The sequence below is a fragment of the Dryobates pubescens genome, chromosome 13 (assembly GCF_014839835.1).
Source record: "Dryobates pubescens isolate bDryPub1 chromosome 13, bDryPub1.pri, whole genome shotgun sequence".
Classification (NCBI taxonomy): Eukaryota; Metazoa; Chordata; class Aves; order Piciformes; family Picidae; genus Dryobates; species Dryobates pubescens.
The window spans coordinates 18,977,283-18,995,914 of record NC_071624.1 but is presented as its reverse complement, the minus strand read 5'-3'; the positions used below and the strand labels follow the sequence as shown (position 1 = coordinate 18,995,914).

General features: G+C 56.6%; 1 protein-coding gene across 5 annotated transcripts in view; it reads right to left on the bottom strand.

Moving 5' to 3' along the window:
- Positions 1-17,770, bottom strand: part of MBNL1 (muscleblind like splicing regulator 1) — a 60,949-nt gene extending 43,179 nt beyond the window's left edge. For all 5 annotated transcript variants that reach the window (XM_054166301.1, XM_054166302.1, XM_054166306.1 and 2 more), the window contains exon 1: positions 17,476-17,770. In XM_054166301.1, the coding sequence (XP_054022276.1) occupies positions 17,476-17,649 (174 nt within the window). In that variant the 5' untranslated portion in view covers positions 17,650-17,770. The remainder of the gene's footprint in view (positions 1-17,475) is intronic.
- Between the last annotated feature and the right edge of the window lie 862 nt (positions 17,771-18,632).

Sequence of the window (18,632 nt, the reverse complement as noted above, 5' to 3'; positions counted from 1 at the left end):
AGCAGAGGGGTTGTGGAGTCTCCTGCTCTGGAGGCCTTCCAGCCCCACCTGGATGTGTTCCTGTGTGACCTGTGCTGGGTTCTCTGCTCCTGCTCTGGCAGGGGGCTTGGACCGGATGATCTTCGAAGGTCCCTTCCCACCCCTGACATCCTGTGAGCGGGCTGGGGGCTCCGAGCACAGCCAGGGCAGTGCCCCTCTGTCCCCATGGGCTGTGGGCACAGCCCTGTGTCCCTGGCCCGAGCCCAGGTTGCTGCTGGCTGGCCTTGGCCTGAGCCCTGTCACGCTCTGCAGACACACGTGTTGCAGAGGGCCCAGGCAGGAGCTCGTGCGGCTCAGAAACGTGGCTGCAGGAGCAGCCTGCCAGACCGAAGCCCTGACAAGCTGAACCCTGGCAGACTCACGTCCTGGGGACAGAAAAACCTGCACTGATAGCTCAGAAAAGCTTCTGAGATGGGTGCCAAGGGTGTGAGAGGAGCAGAAAGTACTAAGAAACAGCAGAAACTGCTGCTCAGCCTCTTTCACAGAGGATAGGGTAGGACAGGACAGACCAGACCAGGTTGGAAAAGACCTTCAAGATCATCAAGTCCAACCTATCATCCAGCTCTCAGGGCTCTGGATGAACCCAGAGGTGAAGCTCAACCTGCCCTGGCACAGTCCCTGGAGGTGTTCAAGGGGGGATTGGATGTGGCACTTGGAGCCATGGTTTAGCTGTCAGGAGGTGTTAGGGATTAGGTAGCAGGTTGGACTTGATGATCTCTGAGGTTGATTCTATAGAACTTATTGCCCTCTACAACTACCTGAAGCCAGCTGGGGGCTGGTCTCTTCTCCCAGGCACCTAGCACCAGAACAAGAGGACACAGTCTCAAGCTGTGCCAGTGAAGGTTTAGGCTGGAGGGGAGGAGAAAGTTCTTCCCAGCAAGGGAGCTTGGCCATGGGAATGTGCTGCCCAGGGAGGTGGTGGAGTCCCCATCCCTGGAGGTGTTCACAAAAGTCTTGGATGTGGCACTTGGAGCCATGGTTTAGCTGTCAGGACGGATTAGGGAATAGGTTGGACTTGATCACCTCTGAGGTCTTTTCCAACCTGGCTGATTCTGTGATTCAATCCTAACTTGTTGAACAGAGGAGGGCAGTGGACACAGAGTGGTGGGAAGCAGAGCTGGCAGGATGCATTGTCCTGAAGGCAATCCCACGACATGCCAGGCACTGCTCTGGGGTCAGAACTCCCCTCCACTGCTTGTGGTGAGACAGGAGCTGACAGCTGAGACCTCCTGCCACAAAACCAAGCTGTGCAGGGAGAAGCAGCAGCTTTCCTCTGGGTGGAAGGTGGGGTCACAGAACATGAGAGGTTGGGAGGGACCTCCACAGAGACCATGGAGTCCAACCCCCCTGCCAAAAGCAGGCTCACCTAGGGTAGTGCACACAGCAGCAGGCTGCCCAGGGAGGCTGTGTTGAGTCTCCCTCTCTGGAAGTATTCAAAACTCACCTGGATGTGTTCCTGTGTGAGGTGGTGTAGGTGATGCTGCTCTGGCAGGGGGGTTGGACTGGATGAGCTGCCAAGGTCCCTTCCAGCCCCTGGCATTCTGTGAATGCATCCAGGCAGGGCCGGGAAGGCTCCAGAGCAGAGCCCCCACAACCTCCCAGGGCAGCCTGCTGCCTGAGCTGCATCACCCTCGCTGTGAAAGCAGTTTCTCCTCATGCTGAGGTGAACCCTTCTATGCCCAAGTTTCTATTCACCCCAAGACCCCTCTGGGTCTTCCTGGTAGTGCCAAGGGCTGCTCAAGGGCTTCTCCGCAGGAGGGAGGTCCAAACCCCCCAAAGGCAGCCGTGAGAAGTTTGTTCCCCAGCAGCACTCTCTCTGCAGGGAGCAGCACTGTACTCATGGCACTTCCAGCCCACTGTAAGACACTTGAAGAGCTCCACCACCTCTCCCATTCACAGGGGGAGAGAGCCAAGAGCAGCTGGGCAGCGGTGCCCAGGCCCCGCGGCTCCAGCGCTCGAAGCCTTCCCGCCACGGGGAGCTGTGGGAAAGGCAGAATGTTCCATGTGTGGGAGCCAGCAGAGCTGATGAAACACAAAGCAACAGTCAGAAGGAAGAGCAGAGTACCATGAGCTCATCTGAGAAGCACTTTTCCCGCCCCGCCGACTCTGCTCAGCGTGTGTGAGGCAGAGCCACGGTCCCGGGGCTGAGAGCAGCGGCCTCGGGGCTGGGCTGGGGCAGCCGAGGCACACCGGGGGCTGCTCGCGCAGCCTCAGCTCTGCTCTGGGCCATCTCCAACAGCTCAGCTCTCAGCACGAGGAGGAGACTAAAGCTCCCTTGCAGTGCCCTCTTCTCCCCCACACTTCTGTTTCTGAGACCAGGTGGAGTCCCAGCACAGCAAAGGCAGAGGAGGGACAGCCCCCAGCCCAGCCTGGCACCTCCAAGCACGGTGGTGAAGGACAGGGCATGGCAAAAAGAGATGCAGCTGCCAGACCTGCCCTCCTCTGCCCACCAGGGAAAGCCACCACAGCCACCCCCAGCTCTACCAGGGCACACAGGGACAGAAGAGACTCAGAGAGGGACCCTGCAGCTCCAGAGCCCTTCTGGAAGCAGCAGCAGGGCAAGGTGGAAGGGAGGCAGTCACTCTGACAGCAGCACCTGCATGGTAGAGCTCAGCTGCTAAGAAATGCCACAGGGAGTCACGGACCCACAGAAACATTCAGCTTGGAGCAGACCCTCAGGAGCACCAAGTCAAACCCAGGACCCTGCTCTGCAAGGCTCACCCCTAAACCACAGCCCCAAGCACCACAGCCAAACCACCTTGAAACACAGCCAGGCTTGGGGACTCCACCACCTCCCTGGGCAGCACTTTCCAGTCCCTGACCAGTCTTGAGGGGGAAAAATTCTTCCTACTGCCCAGCCTGAAGCTACCCAGTGGCAGCTTGAGGCCATTGCCTCTTGTTCTGTCACTAATCAGCTGTGAGAAGAGACCAGCAGCAGCCTCTCCACAAGGTCCTTTCAGGTAGCTGTAGACAGCAATGAGGTCTCCCCTCAGCCTCCTGTTTCACACTCACCATCCCCAGCTCCTTCAGTTGCTCTGCATCAGATCTATCAAAATCAAACAGACTAATGCCCAACTCAGCTGTTTTCAAGCCAGCACAGCCAACAAGGGAGCAGAGCAGAGACAGGACTCAAAGGCAGCCTCTCAGGGTGGGTTTCCCCTTGGAAGAACAGCAGACACTAGAGACAGAGGGCAAGGAAAGCCTGGCCCAGCAGCAGGGCCCAAGGAGCTGGTGTGAGCACAGCCCCATGTACCTGGAGCCCTGCAGGCTCACTGCATCAGAGCTTCCCACCAGCAAAGGCAGCAGAGACAGGAATGAGCCCCTGCTGAGCTGGCCAAAGGTGCTGGCTGCCAGGGCCTGCAGTGCCCATGGAGCTGCCAACCAGCCAAGCTCAGCAAGCCCAGCCCCAGCCCGATGCAGACACTGCCCCAGCCCCAGCTCAAGGCAGGAGGGGGAGCCTTGTACTGGGGTGTGGAAGGACAGCCCTGAAGGAGCCTTAGCTTGGGTGAAGGTTCAAGGGCAGCAAAGCTGGGGAGGGGTCTGGAGCACAGCCCTGGGAGGAGAGGCTGAGGGAGCTGGGGTTGCTTAGCCTGCAGAAGAGGAGGCTCAGGGGAGACCACCTTGCTCTCTCCAACTCCCTGAAGGGAGGTTGTAGCCAGGGTGGGGGTTGGTCTCTTCTCCCAGGCAAGCAGCACCAGAACAAGAGGACACAGTCTCAAGCTGTGCCAGGGGAGGTTTAGGCTGGAGGTGAGGAGAAAGTTCTTCCCAGCAAGAGAGACTGGCCACTGGGATGTGCTGCCCAGGGAGGTGGTGAAGTCCCCATCCCTGGAGGTGTTTAGGAAGAGCCTGGATGAGGCACTTGGTGCCAAGGTTTAGTTGCTCAGATGGTGTTGGGTGATAGCTTGGACTTGGTGATCTCCAAGGTCTTTTCCAACCTGGTTAATTCTATTCTACTCTCTCCCCAGATGCCTTTTTTTTATGCTTCAAACACTTCACTGCCAGTTTTCTTCACAGATTTTTGCCAACCTAGAGGTCAAGTGAAGAGAGTTGAGGTTAAAGACCTAAATGAAGAGCTCAGCAGTCTCATCCCCTGCACTTTACCAAGTCTTCAAGTGGCAATAAAAACCAAGCCAGCAGTTATCTAGTCCTGCTCAGGCCACTTGGTGCTTCTCTCCTGTCTTTGAAGGGAACAAAACTGTCCTTGCCCAAAGCCCTGCTCCTGCTGAGCACCACCAGAGCACCTCCCCTGCCTTCACCCCCCGGCCTCGGGGGAGGTCTCTGCTGGTTTCCTGCACACTGCTCAAATGACAGCAAAAAGCAAGCAAGCAAGCAGCAGAGAGGTTTTAGACCCAGCCCCACCAGAACACCTGTACCTGACACAGACAGACAGAGGGGCTCTGGGCAGCCTGCTCCAGCTGCAAGGGAGCTGCACTGGGTGGCCTTGGAGGGTCCCTTTCCACCCAAATGGTTCTCTCTGTGATCCCAGGAAGGCAGAGAAAGCCCTGTGCAGGGCTCAGCTAACAGCTGGAGCTCCTCTGGCCCTGCTGAGGTGCCCACACACATGCCCAAGCACTGCCAGCCTGTCTGCTGGCAGCCAGCTCCTGAGTGCCTGCTGCCAGACGCTGCCAGAGTCCAAAGCCACTGCTGGAACCTCACAGCAACTCTGACAACAGAGCTGCTCGACCCCCACGACCCTTCCAGGCCCCTCAGATGAAGCAGCCTGCCTGCAGGAGGGGTCTGCACACATACTACCAGAGCTGTGCTGTAAGCAAGGCAGGAAGCTCAGCCCCGTGGCACAGCTGGCACTGGAAGCCCCAGGGCACACACAGCTGCCTTGGCCAGAGGAGAGCTGAGCCTCTCCTGAAAGCTGCTCCCACTGGCACAGGGCCTGCCCACAGCTCATGGTCAACCTCCAAGCAAGACAGCTCTGAACTCTTCCCCCTCCTGCTCCTCACCTGACTGCAGTGCCCCTTGCTTTGTGCCATCCTCTGTCATTAAGCTGAGGGGTTTGTGTAAGGCCAGAGTGTGGACAGAGGGCACCCCGTGTGTGTGTGCACCCAAGGCACAGCAGGGAGCAAAGCACTCAGCTTCACAGCTCCCACCTTCCACACTGCTAGTGCCTGACCACTTGGGCACTCACACATGCAACACCTGGGGGCAAACACTGTGCAGAAATCCTCCCCAGGCTTGCAGGCAACCCCAAGAGCAGCAGCTAACAGCCCGAGACCCCCGGGGGCAGCCCCAGGGCCTCACTCCTTCCTCCAGCCATCGCCTTACAAGCCCCCAGCAAGGCAAACTCAGGGTGGCTTCCCTCTGGATCCCAACAGCTCCAGCACCAAGCATCAGCTTTGTCAGCAGGCAGCTCCCAAACCCCACCAGGAGCCACGGCTGGAAGGAGGCACAGAGCTGCCAGAGCCACAGCAAATGCACTCTGCATTTTCTCAAGGCATTTCAGAGCCCTTCTGCCTGCTGCATCCAACCCCTGCACTGCTCAGCACCTCTCCTGCCTTACACTTTCCTTCTCCTCCCCTTCTGTCTGCTCACACTTTTCAAACCAAGTCCTTCCTCCTTGGCTGTGTTTCAGGTGGTGTAGCAGCATCTGACTTCCTTCAAGTTCCTGTCTTTCTTCTGTCTTCTCTCATCATTTCTTTCTTCCTCAACCTCATGAGCTTCAACAAGACCAAGGGCAAGGTCCTGCAGCTGGGTTGGGGCAATCCCAGGCACTGATACAGGCTGGGCAGGGACTGGCTGGAGAGCAGCCCTGAAGAAAAGGACCTGGGGGTGCTGGGGGAGGAGAAGCTCAACAGGAGCCAGCAGTGAGCACTGGCAGCCCAGAGAGCCAAGCAGAGCCTGGGCTGCAGCAAGAGAAGTGTGGCCAGCAGGGCCAGGGAGGGGATTCTGCCCCTCTGCTCCACTCTGCTGAGACCACAGCTGGAGCTCTGGGGCCAGTTCTGGAGCCTCTGTGCCAGGAGGGATCTGGAGGGGCTGGAAGGTGTCCAGAGAAGGGCCACGAGGATGAGCAGAGGGCTGGAGCTGCTCTGCTGTGAGGACAGACTGAGGGAGTTGGGGTTGAGGAGGGACTTTTGAGGGTGTCAGGGAGGGATAGGACTGGGGGGGATGGAGCAAAACCAGAAATGGGGAAATTGAGATTGGCTGTGAGGAAGAAGTTGTTCCCCATGAGGGTGGTAAGAGCCTGGCACAGGTTGCCCAGGGAGGTGTTTGCAGCCAGGCTGGAGGTGGCTGTGAGCAACCTGCTGTGGTATGGGGGGCTGGGGTAATTAGCATCATATCATCTCACTAAACAGCTCCTGCTCCACCACCACCATTTGTGCACCCATCCCAGAGCTGGGGGGCAAGACCCCCACCAGCCAAGATACCACCCAGGGGAGCTCAGCCCCAGCAAGGAGGCCCAGCCAGCACCCCTGGGTGACATTGAAGCAGTCATCAAGGATTGCCCTAACGACCGGGGGGCCACCAGGCCCCCCGGCCTTTGTAGTCACCACCACCAGCACCCAGTGAGCACCAGGGGCACTCACCAGAGATGAGAGGAGGATCCTCCAGCCCAGATGGGCTCAGCTTGGGGCTGCTGCCCTTCCTGCTGGGGATTAAATAGGGGAGTGGGTGGGGAAGGCAAAGTGACCACACCTGGGGTGGGAGGAGACTCCAACAGAGCCCAGGTGCTGTGGGTTTGAGGGGAACAAGGGGGAAAATGGGGCAGGGGAGGGACTTGGAGGGTGTCAGGGAGGGATAGGGCTGGGAGGGATGGAGCAAAACCAGAAATGAGTAGATTCAGATTGGATGTGAGGAAGAAGTTATTCCCCAGGAGGGTGGTGAGAGACTGGCACAGGTTGCCCAGGGAGGTGGTGGAAGCCTCATCCCTGGAGGTGTTTGCAGCCAGGCTGGAGGTGGCTGTGAGCAACCTGCTGTGGTGTGAGGTGTCCCTGCCCATGGCAGGGGGGTTGGAACTGGCTGAGCCTTGGGGTCCCTTCCAACCCTGACAGTTCTATCATTGTGGGATTTTATCACCTCCCTGCACATTCCATTTCTGTAAGCTGGAGAACAGACCTGGCCTTAACTGCATGAGCCAAAACTTAGCTCTGAAAGTCAAAGGAGCAACCCTGCACACACTCACAGAAAGGCAGGGGGTGGAAGGGACCTCTGGAGATTGCTGCGTCCAACCCCCCTGGACCAAAGTACTTAGAGAAGGTCATACAAGAACACATCCAGAAGGGTTTGGAATGTCTCCAGAGATGGAGACTCCACCACCACCTCTCTGGGCAGCCTGCTCCAGGGCTCTGGCACCCTTAGAGAAGTTCTTCCTCATGTTTAGACAGAACTTCTGATGTTCCAGTCTGTGCCCACTGCCCCTTGTCCTGTCACTGGGCTCCTCTGAACACAGCCTCCCATTCTCCTGACATCCACCCTTTAAGTATTGATCAGTACTGATGAGATCCCCCCTCAGGCTCCTCGTTTCCAGACTATTCAGCCTCAATTCTCTCAGCCTTTCCTCATCACAGAGCTGTTCCAACTCCCCTCAGCTCTTTGTAGCCCTTTGCTGCTCCTCTCCAGCGAGTCCCTGTCCTTGAACAGAGGACCACAGGAAGGTAGGGGTTGGGAGGGACCTCTGGAGATCATCAAGACCATCATGCACTCTGGAGTGCCCATCTCTACCCAAAGGGAGCAGGCACACAAAAGCCTTACCCCTTTACAGCCACTGCAATGAATGCCCTGCGGTGGTACCAGCTGGAGATAAAGGCAACTGCCAGCTCTGACAGGACCTCTCTCCAGCCACAGCAGCTTAGAGCATCCCCAAAGCCTGAACCCTCCCACCCAGCCTGGAGCAGAGGGCTGCAAGGTCCTGCTCCCCTGGAATGGAGCTGGGGAGGGCAAGCTAGCAGGAGCCGCTGGGGGACCTCCTAGAATCTTAATCTGGTGATGGTTATGAGCAGCTGGTGTTTGCTCTGCAGCCTTGTGCTCTGCTCCGCAGGACGCCAGGCCAGGCACGGCGCTCAGGACCGACAGGAATCAACACCACCACAATCAAAACAAAGGACTCTGCTGTTTGCCCCGAGGGGCACCGGGCTCGGGGGGAGCTCCTGGCTCGTTCAGGCTGCCCAGGCAAGGCTTTCCTTCCTCCCCTGTGTTCTCCTTCAGCTCCAAACGCCGCCCAAACCTCAGTGCCTCCGAACTCAGCTGCCTGCAGGAAGGCTTCACCAGGCTGCTGGACAGGCAAGGGTATGTTGATGTGAATGCCCTGCAGAACATGCCCCAGCACCAGAATGCTCACTTACAGGCACAATTTAGCAGCAAAAGCTGGCTCTCCAGCCCAGCTCCACTGCAGCAAATGGGAAGTGAGAGAGGAGCCAGCAGCCTGCCCAGCTCCAGCCCAGCCTGGCTCCACTATCCAGCGCTGCAGGCTGATGGCTGGCTTCTGCTCCAAGAGCACCACCAACTCTGCCGTGTTTGGGGTCTTCCTCTCCAAGAATCTGCTTTGCCTGTGGGGTTTCACAGTGAGGCCTGAGCTGGAAACAGAAGCATTACTGCTCTGAGAGCCACCTGCCCTCTGCTGCTCCTGAGGCTCAGCAGGTGGGTAGCTCCCTTGGACAGCAACTCAATCTAAGGCCAGGAGATAGGAGACACTTCAGAGGAACAGAAAGCAACAGCCTTTCCCTTCCTTAGCAGTGGTGGTCACCAGCTGCACCTGCAGCTGCCCTGGCTTTGCACGGCTCCTGGACTGGTCTATTTCCGTGTGTCCACCAACAACGACCCTGCTGCCCAGAGACACTGCAGACCCCCTTGTAACTGAGCCAACCCTGGCCCACGGCCCGCCCCAGCCAGGAGCTGCCAGGCTCCATCACAGCTTCAACAGGGCGCTTGTTCCCACTGGTCCCACAGGCACATGCCCCAGTGAAGGTGGCCCCAGAGCCACCCACGTCCCTCTGGCCCCCTCTTTATGCCAGCTGATTCTTGGGCACACAGGACACATGCCATCCCCTGCAGCTGGCACGGCAGGCAGGACAACTTCCATGCTTTGCAAGCCCTCTTTCCCAGCTCCCAGTCCCACTCTCTCAGTCCCTTATGCTCATGGTTAGGCCTGGAAAGGCTCCCACTCCGGCTCACTGAAACCACGCCGACAGAAAGCAAACCACCCTGCTTCCTGAGGAAATGTTCCTCTCCTCAAAGCCTCCTCTCCTCTGCTGCTGGCTCTCTGTGCTGTTTTGCCAAGTTAGGAATGGTCCAGAGGAAGCTGGAGCTGAGAAGAGTCGTTCCAGGAACCTGACAGGGCTTTAAGTGCTCTGGAGAGGCAGCTCGTTCCAAGCCTGCTACCCCAGCTGGCCCCTTCCACGCTCCTGCTGAAGCCCCACTGCTCCTCCTCAGCAAGCTTCTCAGGGAGCAGCACTTCCCATCAGAGCAGCACTGGTGCACCTTGGAAAGGCAAGAGAGCTTGTCAGGACCTCCAGGGCTGAGAGCTGGCAGCTGAAGTGCACTGGGATACACCAGGCTGCTGGGTTTGGCTCTCAGAGGCTCATGCGGTGACTGGGGCGGTACAGACTCGCAGACTACATCAGGCTGGAAGGAACCCTCAAAGGTCATCTTGCTCAACATCCCTGTAGTCAGCAGAGACACCTCCAGCTAGATCAGGCTGCCCAGGGCCATATCAATGTCTCCAGGGATGAGGCCCCAATCACATCTCTGCATTGAAAGAATGCACCCTGAGGAAACAGATCCTGGTTCTCACACCCCTAGACCTGCTGCAGCCAGAAATGCCTCTGCTCAGGCTGAAGCTGGGACACCACCTCTCCAGGGAGCAACCAGCTTCCAGGACAGCTTCTGCTGAGTCACCAAAGGTCCTTCAAGCTCTCCTCTGTCACTGCCAGCCCCTGAGCAGGAGCTCCTGAAGCTGCTGCAGCTCCCAGCTTGCCCCTGCCGGGGTGCAGCACTCGCAGCTTCGCTACGCCCTGCAGCTGCGTTCCTTCTGCTCCTGCAAGATCTGCTTCATCAGGTGTTAACATTGGCCTCTGCTTCCAACCACCTCAAGGGGTGTTCTGCATCACTTCAATAATTAGATGTTCCCTAATGAAGGGGCTAAGTCCTGAGGATTTCCATAAACTCAAACACAAGCCCCAAATAGGTTTTCCATTTGCATAATCCTGTGCTTCAGCACCTGGCAGCTCGCTGCTAAATCTTATTTCAATAGCAGTAATCCTCCTCCTGAAGGAGAAAGGCAGAACTCTGGGGCAAGGATAAAAGCATCTCTTGTTAGTTTATACAAGGACTCATTTAAGCTCATTAACTCATTTCTGCAGGAAGAACCTCCAAGCCTGGGTCCCCCAGCCAGGGCATGGGGCTGGCACAGCCAGGGGAGCAGGAGCAGCTGCCCCAGGGCAGCTCCACCTGCACGGGTCCAGCCTGTGCCCATCAAGGCTGCCAGCACACACAGCCATAAGCACAGCCACCCAGAGACACTCTGAGGTGGCTTCACACCCTTTAAAGACCAGGAAGCTCAGCCCTTAATGCCCCCCAGGCAGAGTGACACCACCTGGGTGGACACAGCAAGGGAGGCAGTGGACAAACCCAGGGAGTTAGTGTCACTGGCACAGTGCTGGCTGGGACCCTGGGCCTCAAACAGCAGAGCTGGCCTGGTGCTGCAGGCAGCAGTGCTCCTCCTGTGACACATCCAGCCAGACTCTGCTTGCTCCCTCTGAAAGCACCACAGAGCAGGGCAAGGACAGGGCACACACCAGGAATCATTTCAATTGCTCCTCACCAAAGCTTTCCTTACTCCAAGTCTGTGCTCGAACTCAGGGCACTGCTGTACCACCATCCTACCCCCAAGTCCAGACCCCAGCCAGCCCTGGGACAGTGCTGAGGGCTGGTTCCCAGGGTGAGCAGTGCTGCTGGGAACAGGCAGAGCAGGCACATGGCTGTCCACCAGCCCAGTCTCCCACATCCATCACCAATCCATGGGGAAGAACAACACAGCAAGGAAGGAGGCACAAGAAAACGGAGCGAGGCTCAGACACCTGCCCACTCCTACCCCCTCCCAGCCAGGGCTGGCTTTCCTCTTAGCAGGTTTTGCTGCATCTGGCACTCATGCCTCTGCAAAGGCAAAAACCAGATGTGAGCATTCCATCCTGGATGTCATTTGCTGCTTCCAGCAGCGTTTGGAGCCAGCCTTGGCAATGAAGCCTCCGTACTCAGAATGCAGAGCAACAGTGACACAGGGTCACCCCGGGCAGGGGAGAGCCCCCACGGGCTGCTCCTCACCACTGCCTGCTCCTCACCACTGCCCCCAGGAGCCAGGACAAATGGCTGAATGCTCTCAACAAGAGGTTTGCCTATTTTATGCCTCTTTAAATTGTCCCTCCTCTTTAAATTAATTCAGAGTCACAGAATGGTAGGGCTTGGAAGGCACCTCTGGAGGTCATCGAGTCCAACCCCCCCTGCCAAAGCAGGGTCACTGAGAGAAGCTCACACAGGAACACATCCAGGTGGGTTTGGAATGTCTCCAGAGATGGAGACTCCACCACCACCTCTCTGGGCAGCCTGCACCAGGGCTCCAGCACCCTTAAAGAAGCTCCTCCTCATGTTTAGATGGAACTTCTTCCATTCCGGCTTGTGCCTGTTACCCTGTGCCCTTCGCCTGCACTGTGCCCAGGGGAAAAATAGCCTGGTCCCACCCTCCTGCCACTCACCCTTGAAGTATTATCAACACTGATGAGATCCCCCTCAGGCTGCTCTTTTCCAGACTGAACAGTCCCAATTCTCTCAGCCTTTCCTCACAAGAGAGATGTTCCTGTCCCTCAGCATCTTTGCAGCCCTTTGCTGTACCCTCCCCAGCCAGTCCCTGGCCTTCCTGAACTGGGGGAGCCCAGAACCAGACACAATACTCCAGATGTGGCTTCATCAGGGCAGAGCAGAGGGACAGAAAAGCCTCCCTTGACCTGCTGGCCACACTTTTCTTGATGCACCCCAGGATGCCATCAGTCCTCTGGGCCACAGGGGCACATTGCTGGCTCATGGGCTGCTCACTGCCCACCAGCACTCCCAAAATGTTTCTGGTTTGGAGTTACCCAGCAGAGCTCCTGACCACAGGCAGCAGAGACTGAGGCTGGTTTCTGGGTTTGCACAGCCTCTGAACCACCACAGTGCAAAAGCTGCAAGGTAAAGGTTTGCTTCTGCTTTAATTTCTTCCTGCAGATGTCGAGCTGAGACTGTAACATGAATTCTGAACACTGCAGTGAGCCCTAACTCCTTTCTCTGGGAATCTGGTATGGTTTCAGGATGCTCTTTCTGTTCCCACTGAGGAGCATGCATGGCTTTGATGGTTTGGGGTTTGTAATGGATTATTTGCCAGGCAGCCTAACAACTGCATCATTTTCCCAACAGATCTGCCACTTTCCAGCCCCTGCCTCTGCCAGGAAGGCTGAGCTCCAGGATGGGAAGCAGAGGGAGAGGATTAAAACAGCAAAACACAGCTCAGGAATCTCAACATTGCTGACATGGTTTTGTTTTCCCAGGGATTCCTGCCTCACAAGTTCCCTTGGGATGAGCCCTGTGTCCACCTGCCCCCCACCATGAGCTGAATCTCTGCACCCCAGAGGCTGTAGCTCACACCTGAGTGATGCCACAAAGCTAACAGCACTACAGAGTCACCTGCTCAAGTGGCACCTGCCATTGTGTGCCTGGAGTTTTAACTCTCCCTAAAGAGGAGACAGAGCCAACAATCTGCCACGCTGGGGAGGAATTTGCTCACCATGATTGGCTTTGCTTGGGGTTAAAGGAAATAAAGTCCTCACTCTGCACCCATAGGGAAGTGTCACCCAAAGGGGGATGACAAGCCCAAAGGCAGCAGTGTAACTCAGGAGAGCAAAAATCTCCTTGGAAGTGGCAGTGGCTCCAGCTCCAAGGGGGTAAGTTGTGATCAAACCCTGCGGTGCTGACCGCATCCACTGATGCCAAGTGAAGCCTGCATCAGTGGAGCTGCCACATTTTGAGTCAGAGTGCCCAGAAAGCCCACTGCTGGAACAGCACCACAACCATGCTGAGTCCTCCTCACCCTCTCCTCTCTTTCCTCTTGGCTGTTTTCATCCTTTCCACGGCTGGGGAAGGTGGTGTGGCGGCTGGGGAGGCGGCAGAGCGGAGGAGCCACGGCAGGCCGGGGGGGCATCCCCAGGGCAGCTGCAGCTCCTGCAGGGGCTGCATTTGACATCCCTCTCCCCTGCATGAAGACATTTTGATCCTGCAGGAGCCATCAGATGAGTCATCTCTGGAGCATCTGCTGGGGCTAACGTCATCTCAAGAAACGACTTCTCCTCGGGCAACGTTTTCCCAAGAAAGAGAAAGAAAGCGAAAGGAAAGGGGAAAAAAAACCCCAAACCAACCGAAATGTTCTAAAATTCTCCTCACAAAATAATCAGATTTCTGTGGCAGAAGGGCTTCCTGATTTAGGAAGCTGAGGGCTTGCTTTTTTTTTTTGCTGCAGCCAGTGGAGCAGGCATCCAAATTTAGGACAAAATTCCTGTGGCGCTGGAAGGAGGCAGAGGCCAGGCTGGAGCTTACTCAGCGGCTGGGCGCACAATTTGAATCCAGGCTGGGCTCAAATCCTCCTCTGCTCTCTGAGGGCTGGCTGAGCCCCACATGCCTTCATCTTGATTAATGCACTACCCTAAGGACAGCCTGGCAGATTTCATTAGGGCTAATTAGGGAGCAGGGTATTCAACGGCGGCATGATAAAAATCTTGCCCTGATTGACGGGGCCCTGACCTCCTCCTTGCTCTACTCGCTGAGGTCACAGCCTTGCTCCTGCCTCCCTTTTTCTCCTAATTAAGATGGAACAACCACCTCTCAGCACTGAGAGGGGACCACAAGGGGCACACACAAGGACATGTGTCCCAACAAGCGACACGTGCCCAGAGGTCCCGGCTGCAGCGCCGCAGCTCCGCAAGCCGCCCCTGCCGGCACGGATCCGCAGAGCACATCGGGTCGGCAGGGACCCTCAAAGGTCATCCTGTACAAGCCCCCTGCAGTCAGAAGGGACACCCCCAACTAGATCAGGTTGCTCAGGGTCACACCAAGCCTGACAATGCATGTGGTCCAGGGATGGGGCCTCCACCACATCCCTGGGCAACCTGTTCCAGCGTTTCACCACCCTCACCGTGCAGAACTTCCTCCCCATGTCCAACCTAACTCTGCCCTGCTCCAGTTTCAGACCACTGCCCCTCATCTTATCCCCACAGGCCCTTCTAAACAGCCCTTCCTCAGCCTTCCTGTAGGTCCCTTTCAGATATTGAAATGCAGCTCTTAGGTCTCCCTTCTCTTCTCCAGGCTGAGCAGCCCCAATTCTCTCAGTATGTCCTGGTAGGAGAGGTGCTTTAGCCCTCTGATCATCTCTGTGGTCCTCATGAAGGTACAGAAGGTGGTACCTCAACATGGAGATCTGGAGAGCAGACACCCCACTCTTTTTGCTCCAGACCTATACACAGACAGGCTTTGCTTTCATTTCACAGGGAGGACATAAAAGAGGCTGAAAGTCCCCCTCCTGAGGTCTATTTTTGCCTCCTGGGGGCAGAGCAGGTGAGCCGTGTTTGCTCCGGGCTGGCAGCTCCTGGAGGACACCTGGGACCAAGGCCAAGGCCTGGGCAGGCAGAGCAGGAGGGTGCTGCCATTTCACAGGGGCTCCTCAAAGTGTCTGCTCTGCTTGTTTGCGTTCTAAAGATAGCAGAGCTGCCCGGCCAGCTCCTGCTGGGCTGCAGCTCTCTGCAGCACTCACACACCTGCCTGCCCTCGGCACACAGCAGGCATCTTCTGCAAGACAAACTGATTTTGGGGAGCACCAGGGGGGGAAGATGCAGTCATAGCTTGCAAAGAAAAAAAACCACCACCTCTGTGGTGTCCAAGAGACAACACAAGAACAGCTCCTCAGAGAATATTAACATTGCCCACAGGTAGGAAACTTCAATATTGAGGTCCGTTTTTTGTGGCACTGCTATTTTAGTAGAGCAAGGACATCACATCCAACACCGAACTGCTGAAACAGCACAAATTCCTACTGAATGTCCTAATAACTGAGCTGACAGGTTCCAGACCAATCTGATCCATTCCCCAAAACTGCTTCTGCAAAACCTCTCAGGTTTGTGGTACTGCAGCAAAGGTTCCAAAGCGCCTGTTCAGCTTACACACACGAGCCGAGGAAGATCTGAAACAAACCCAAACCTGGGCAGCTGCTTCTCTGCTGCCTGGATTGGACAGGGCTTCACTGAAGGGATCTATTCCAGGTTGTTTATTAGCTATTCTCCCACATTATCCAAGCTACTTCACTACAAAAAATAGCAGATTCCTTCCCAGTTTACAGCCTAGCCCCTGTGCTGCCTTTGTGTGGGCAGCAGAAGCCTGCTCTCCACACTCTGAAGCAGTGCAGTAAGGCTCTAATGTCACCTTCAGTTGTTACCCACGGACCTGGCAGCCCTTCACAACGGTGGCAATTATCTCCCTCATTAAAAAAGGAAAAGAAGAGCCCTGCTGACAGCCACAGAAGAGCCAGCCATGCCACGGGGACAGGCAAGACTGGCTGGGCCCTGGTGTGCGTCCCTCAGCCAGACACAAGCCCAGGCTGCTGCTGCAGCTCCGTCACCGCCAGCCTCCTCTTCCAGCACCGAGATGTGGAGGCACTGACAGCAATCGCAGTCGTCAGGAACCTGAGAGCAGGACCCTGGCACACAGCAAACTCAGGTGATGCCACCTCCCACAGCAGAGCAGATTCACCTCCAAGTAACTCTTGGAGTCTTGTTTCAACCTTTTCCTCTGGATGCTGGCTCGGAAAAGTGCAAGGCCAGCGGGGTAAGGCTGCTGCAACCCAACAGCAGTGCAGTGGGAATTAGCCCAGGGAATGCTGCAGGTATTACTGTCCCAGTAAATCCATCTTCACTCCCACACCCCCTCACCAGAGGCTGGTTTAGGTCTCTGAGGCCAGGTGGGTCCCTTGCCGCTCGGTGTGGTGGCCACTCCTCCACCAAGGGCGATGTCTCAGGGCCAGGATTCCCAGCAGCACTGACAGCCCTGGCACCATTCCTGGTGCCAACACTTCCTTCATGCATGGAAACATTTTAATTCCTTGCTTTAAAATGAGTTTTTCTTCCCCCCATGAATCAGAATTAGTGTAATCTTGAAATCAATTTGAACACAAGCAAAACCCTTTCAGTCTCTGTAAGTGAAAGCATGGCATGGGGTGGTGGGGCTGGGCATTTTCAACCCCAAGAGCATTTTAGAGGTTCCCCCTCCACCCTGACACACTTCTGAAGTCAGGAAGCTTGCAGGACTGATATCAAACCCTTGTCACCCCACTGCCTGCCCAGCTGCCGCTGCATGGGGCCCGGCTGCATCAGCAACCTGCAGCCACTGGTGACAGATACAACTCCGTCCCCAGAGGGAGGCATGGCCCTGCCAGGAGCCAGCTCCACACACTCAGCCTCTGCTCTGCTTCCTGGGATTTGGTTCCAAGAAGAAGAAAACAACACTTTATCAAACCTGACAGGCATGTTTTTCTTTCCCAGCTTCTGATATTTTAGGACACTACTGAATTCATTTTGTACTGTTTGTGAGCATTTGAAATGTTAAGATCACTTCATTTGGGGGGAAAAAAAAAAAGAAGGGAAAGGGGCTGGGATCCAGACATTTAGCACCTATTGCTGAAACAACAGCCAAGGTAAAACAGCAGCTGTGCATGCACAGCCCAAACTCAGACAGGCCTCCTAAAATTCCCCCGAGGCTGCAGCCTCTCTGCTCGCACGCCCAGAGGCACCCTGCTCTCTGCTAAGCAGCGTCCTTCCCTGAAGGGAGAGCACTTGTAAAGGAGACCAGGATCAACACAGCACTCCCAGCCACGGAAATACAAGCAGGGTGCTCACAGACACCCAAATAACCCAGGGAGGAAAACACTCTTCTAAGATTCACCATCAGCTGTCCAGAGACACCAACAACAACCCGCTGGGAGTTACGAGATGGAAAACAAATCCTCATCTTGCTTACGTGGTTTGTGCTATTAAAAACAAAGAGTCCTCACAGTGACTTTGCTGTTTCTACATGAAGTGCCCTTTATTCCAGCTACAGGCAGAGAGTCATTTGGAGCTGCTGTAAGCCACACCGGAGCATTTCAGCCCTGCCAGGCGTTATTTTCCCTTCATTCCCCACCCCCTCCTCCGATCCTTCCTTTTCCCCTGAGGAAAGCAGCAAAAAACAACCACCCAAACCAAAAACCACCAAACCCAACCAAACGACACACCAACAAATCGACAAGCATCAGCAACATCACGGCAGCGACAACAGCCCAGCGCCGGCAGCCAGCAAATCGCTCCCTTTCGGGCTGCAGGGTTCCTCCTGCCACAACTGCCTCCTCATTAACCGTATAGCCTCGGAAAGAAGGGAACATTTACTCACTTTCAATGAATCAAAGCAGGCGATTACACGTCCGTTTTCGACTTGGCAGCTTTTCGATGGGTGTGCAAATTTACATTCCGTGTCTGGTCGTGAGCAAGTCCCCCTTTGGAACTCCCTACACACCTCCAGCGTTAGCCATTTTGTGTCCCGAATCGGCGTGACACTAACAGCCATCTTTTTAGCCTTTTACAGGTAGTTACAATCTCCAACGGTAAACGGACCAACGAGCCGCTGAACCGATCGAACTGGAAATGATGAAAGTGCCACCTCCAGAACGCTTCTTTTCCTCTTTCTTTCTTTCCCCCCCCCACCCCCCCTGCCCCGCTCCCTATATTTCACAGTACGTGCACAAGGGGGTGGCCGGGGCTCCCACGGGGCAGCGGTGCCAGCGGGAGCTCACAGCGGTGCCACCGCTACCCGGCGCAGCCTCCGCGCTCGCAGCAAGGCCGGGCGCTGCCAGCAGAGGTGAAGGTTAAAAGGTGTGGCCGGGGCTCAGCAGCCCATCCTGGGAGCCCAGCGGAGCCCACAAGGCAAGCATGGACCCGGGAGCGGGGGGGTTGTCCGAGCTGCTGGCAGGGAGGGGGCTGGCAGGGGGTCTCCAGGCAGCGGGCGGGGGGAGAAAATCTGTGGTGCAACCGGGATCGATTAGTTTGGCATAGACAGATGCAGCAGTTTAGAGCAGCGACCGAGATGGGGGCTGTCGGGGGGTGGGGGCGGTTTGATTTGGTTGGTTGGTTGGTTGGTTTGTTTTCTCTCCTCTCCTCGGCTTGCGGGCAGCAGAGATCTGACCTTGGCGGCAAACTTTTATTGTACAGTAAAGCAGCCTGCGGCAAGGCCAGCGCCCTTCCCTCGGCGGGGCCCGGCCCGGTGGCGGCGATGCGCTGTCCTCGCGGTCTAGCTGGCAGCAAGCAAGGCAAAAGCAGCGGCTGCTCTAGCAGCGGAGACGTCAGGAAAGGCACTTCTTAGTACCAACCTGCAGAGAGAAGAGACAGGTTACAGTGGCGGCTCCGCGGCTCCCCGGCTCCCGCCAGCCGCCGCCCGGCCGCACTCACGCCAGCCGGGAGAGGGGCCGCTGCCCCGCGCCGCGCCGGGCATGCTGCGCAGCCAGCCAATCGCGGGGAGCCTTGCAGCGATATTCCGGGCGGGGAGCCAATGGC